Source organism: Notothenia coriiceps, unplaced genomic scaffold (genome assembly GCF_000735185.1).
Source record: "Notothenia coriiceps isolate Sejong01 unplaced genomic scaffold, NC01 NC01_scaffold00011885, whole genome shotgun sequence".
In the NCBI taxonomy this organism is placed as follows: domain Eukaryota; kingdom Metazoa; phylum Chordata; class Actinopteri; order Perciformes; family Nototheniidae; genus Notothenia; species Notothenia coriiceps.
The window spans coordinates 1-4,016 of NW_011344586.1; the positions used below are offsets into that span (position 1 = coordinate 1).

Sequence of the window (4,016 nt, forward strand, 5' to 3'; positions counted from 1 at the left end):
TGTGTGTGTGTAGGGCGGCACTAGCCAGCGTCCAGCCACAAGAGAGTGTGTGTGTGCGTGTGTGTGTGTGTGTGTGTGTGTGTGTGTGTGTGTGTGTGTGTGTGTGTGTGTGTGTGTGTGTGTGTGTGTGTGTGTGTGTGTGTGTGTGTGTGTGTGTGTGTGTGTGTGTGTGTGCGTGTGTGTGTGTGTTACGCATCTCCTCGCTCTGTGACGCACGGGTCAGGTGGTTCCTCTAATAGCATGAGAGCTGTCCGCGGTGCTGAGACTCACAGAGACGGAGAGAGCCTCCTCCTCACTAACTACTAACACCAGGTAAGGTTGTGATTGAATGCACGAGCCGCGCTACACTCTTTGTGTGTTTGCTATATAAGAATAGAGAGGGAGGGGTTGTTGTTCTTCTTTGTTGAATCAGCTTTTGTTTCAGGAGCTGTTTGCCAACCTGATGCACCGCCACATCTGTAGGGCGAACAGGTCTCTTTGTTCTCATTTCGCTACGGAGTATCCGAGATTGTTACCGTGTTTATCTTAAAAGGGTAATAAAACAAAACGTAAAAAATGATAACGAGGAAGTTTTGCGATTTTAAATTAGGTTGGGGAAATGAAAGAAAAAGTAAACGGACGTAAAAACGGCAGCAATTACGTTTGCATCGTCGCTTTTCGTGTGTTTTGCATCGTTTGACTCCTCCTCCTCCTCCTCCTAAAAAAGTGTTTCAATGATCAACATCGTCTTATTTGTGCAGGAATTTGCATTAAAAAAAAACATGTTTCAGCGAATGTTGCACGCGCATTTCAGGGCAGGCACTGGAAGGCAAATCTTTATCCAACGTTTTTTTTTTTAATCTGAGTTTAAAAAAAAAAATGTAATAATTGCAGTTTTAAGCATATTAACGGTAAACGGGAGGGTTCCATGGAAACATCAGCCTTACTGGGTTGCCTTGACAACGGGGCCGTGACTCGCGGAGAGCAGCAATTTGAAGAACTAATGAGATTTGCACGAGCTGAATAGCGCTGATATTACTGCTGCAGCAGCAACAGGCAGCAACACACTGAACACCCATACACACTTTATATATGTATTATACATATTAATTTATTTATGTAGTTAGTTATTTTTATGTAATCATTATTTGTAACATTATTTGTATTATCATCATGTACTTATTTATTACTTTTATATTTATTATATTTGTAATTATTAATTGTATTAATTATTTCTATTATTTTCAGCATTATTTTACTTGTTTTTATTATCATCATGTATTTATTTATTACTTTAATATTTTATTATATTTATATAAATGTATTTTACACATACTATTATTATTTATTTTGTATTATTATAAACAAATATAGTGAATTAAATAGTGACCACCAGTTGCTTCTTAGCGATCATCCTCATTTGGTTACTTTATTTTTTAAATGCAGCATATTCCATGTTTTCTTTAATGTCAAAAATAAAAAAACAACAAGCATAATTCAAGTTAACCGGACAAAGCAACAGTTTTTGTAGTTGTTTTTAACAGGATTTGGTCAAGACAGTTAATATAAATATTGTTTAAGTTAATTGAGGCACTAAAAAGATACCTGATTTAAATATTACACCTTTTTTGGTATTGCATGTGGCTCAGTGGATAGAGTGCTGGACTTCGGATCAGGGAGTAGCAGGTTCAAACCCCACTGCAGTCAGCATGTCGTTGTGTCCCTGAGACACTTCACCCCAAAGTGCTCCTGTGGGGATTGTCCTCAGTATTGAGTATGTAAGTCCCTTTGGGTAAAAGCATCTAACAAGTGACATGTGAAGCATATTCATTTACCCGCAGTGTTTAACAGATAAACGTTGTTCTCAATTACTCTTTAACCGGTACACATATAGATTATACACGGTTTGTTTGATCTGGTTTAAACCCGAGTGCTTTGACATCTCTGCGGTCTATCATCACACCGGACATTAAAGTGAGGATTAGAGCGAGAGGCTTTCACGGTACATATCCACCGTGAACATGTCAGCTTTACGTGTCATCTCTGACATCGGTCTCTTTGTGTCTCTCCTCTGCAGGCGTCACCATGCCGTCACTCCCCACGGGCAAACCTGTCCTCATCTGTTGCACCCACTTCCTCTTCGTCTTCCTCTTCGCCTCCTCTCACGTTCGGGGGGCTTCTCTCCGACAGCGAGGAAGTGAATCCCAGAGAGGAGGAGGAGGAGGCGACTTCCTGCAGAGCCCCAACGACGACATGCTCAAAGCTCTGGAGTTCATCGAGAGCCTTCGTCAGAGGAGCGGCACGAGTACGGGATACGAGGCGGACGACGCCGAGAAGCTGAGAGCGATCCTGAGGCTGGCTCCAAACGAGGAAGAGGAGGAGGAGGAAGAGGAGGAGGATGAAGGCAGGGAGGATAAGAGCGAGGAGCTGCTGCAGGCTGTGCTCAGCACCCTCCAGGAGACGGAGAAAGCCTCACAACAGACGCCGCTTCGCCCCAGGGTGCAACAGCACGGCATCAAGCCCCACAGGAAGATGCCGCTGATGTTTGAGGATGAGGAAGAGGGCGACGAGGAAGAAGAGGGAGAGGAGGGGCCGGCGCCTTTCAAACGCACAAACGAGAACGTGGCGGAGAAGTACACGCCGCAGAATCTGGCCACGCTGCAGTCCGTGTTCGACGAACTGGACCACATGACCAGCGTGAAGACGAAGAGGCAGGACGAGGAAGAGGAGGAGGACGAAGGTGAGGGGGTGTTCAACGTGAGGAACGTGGCGTATGATGACGTAGGAGGGGATCTCGCAGACTGGGGAGAGGGGGAGGACCGAGGGATCGATTATGACGAAGAAGCGGACGAAGACGAGGAAGAAAAGGTCAAGAGGTCAAAAGACACGGATGAAGTCGCCAATCTCGTAGACTACTACCTCCTGAAAGTGCTGGAGAGAACGGAGGAAGAGGAGAAGAAGAGAGAGGAAGAGGAGGAGAAGAGAGAGGAAGAGGAGGAGAAGAAGAAGAAGAAGAGGGAGACCATGGATCCGAGGACCATCTACCAGCTCATAGAGATCTCACAGAAGTACCAGATCCCCCCGGAGGACCTGGTGGACATGCTGAGCACCGGAGAATCCACGAAGCCACGGAAACCCTCTCCGGTGTCCCCGAGGAAGACGCACAAGAGTCCCGAAGGAACGTTCTTCAACACACGACTTCCCGAGAGGCGAAAGACCCCCGAAGAAAGACGGACGGAGGAGATCCTGAGCATCCTGGGACTAGGAGGCGTCGAAGAGAAAACTCCCGTCAGGAAGCAGTCCACCTCCGCCTCCTCGTCGTCACGGTTTCACACCCTCGCAGAACCCTCCGCATCACAACGGAGACGCTTCCCCTCCGGCACGTTGCCGGACGACTACGACGACACGTTGGACGAAGACGAACTGGCGGCGTATCTAGCGGCTCAGATGCTCGCTCGGTATCCGATAAGCAAACACAGAAACAACAAGGCGAGCCCAAAGCGCGGCGCCGGCTCCTTTGAGCAGAACATGCAGGCGCACTTTGATCAGAGGGAGGAGGAGAGAGAGGAGAGGAGACACACGGAGGACGAGGACGAGACGAAGGGTTTTGATAACGAGGCGGTGATGAAACTCATGAGCTACCTGAACCCAGACACTGACGAGAGAGAGAGCGACGCCACACCCGGACAGGAGAAATGAAGCCTGGAGAGAGATGTATAGTATATATAAATATATATGTTGTTTGGGTGGAGGGTGAGGATAAAGTATTTTGAAGAATAAAATGAAACGCAGGTCTGTAGGTTTACAACAGTTCTGATTTATTAGCAGAGATGTGACAGACATTCATTTGATGCTTCTTTCTTTTTTAAACAATCCGTACATGTGACTCACCAGCCTTTCAAAACACACACACACACACACACACACACACACACACACACACACACACACACACACACACACACACACACACACACACACACACACACACACACACACACACATCACTTCAGGGGACATTACATTGACTTACATGC

General features: G+C 46.6%; 1 protein-coding gene across 2 annotated transcripts; it reads left to right on the forward strand.

Annotated features, from left to right (window-relative positions):
* The first annotated feature begins 244 nt into the window (after nt 1-244).
* On the forward strand, nt 245-3,885 carry LOC104947105 (secretogranin-2-like). Of its 2 annotated transcripts, none has more exons than XM_010773064.1 (2): nt 245-312; nt 2,057-3,885. In XM_010773064.1, the coding sequence occupies exon 2, from the start codon at nt 2,065-2,067 to the stop codon at nt 3,676-3,678; it is 1,614 nt and encodes a 537-aa protein (XP_010771366.1). In that variant the 5' UTR covers nt 245-312; nt 2,057-2,064; the 3' UTR covers nt 3,679-3,885. The 2 variants fall into 2 exon arrangements, with proteins under 2 accessions (XP_010771366.1, XP_010771367.1); XM_010773065.1 differs by lacking the exon at nt 245-312 and adding an exon at nt 413-471.
* Nucleotides 3,886-4,016: the final 131 nt, after the last annotated feature.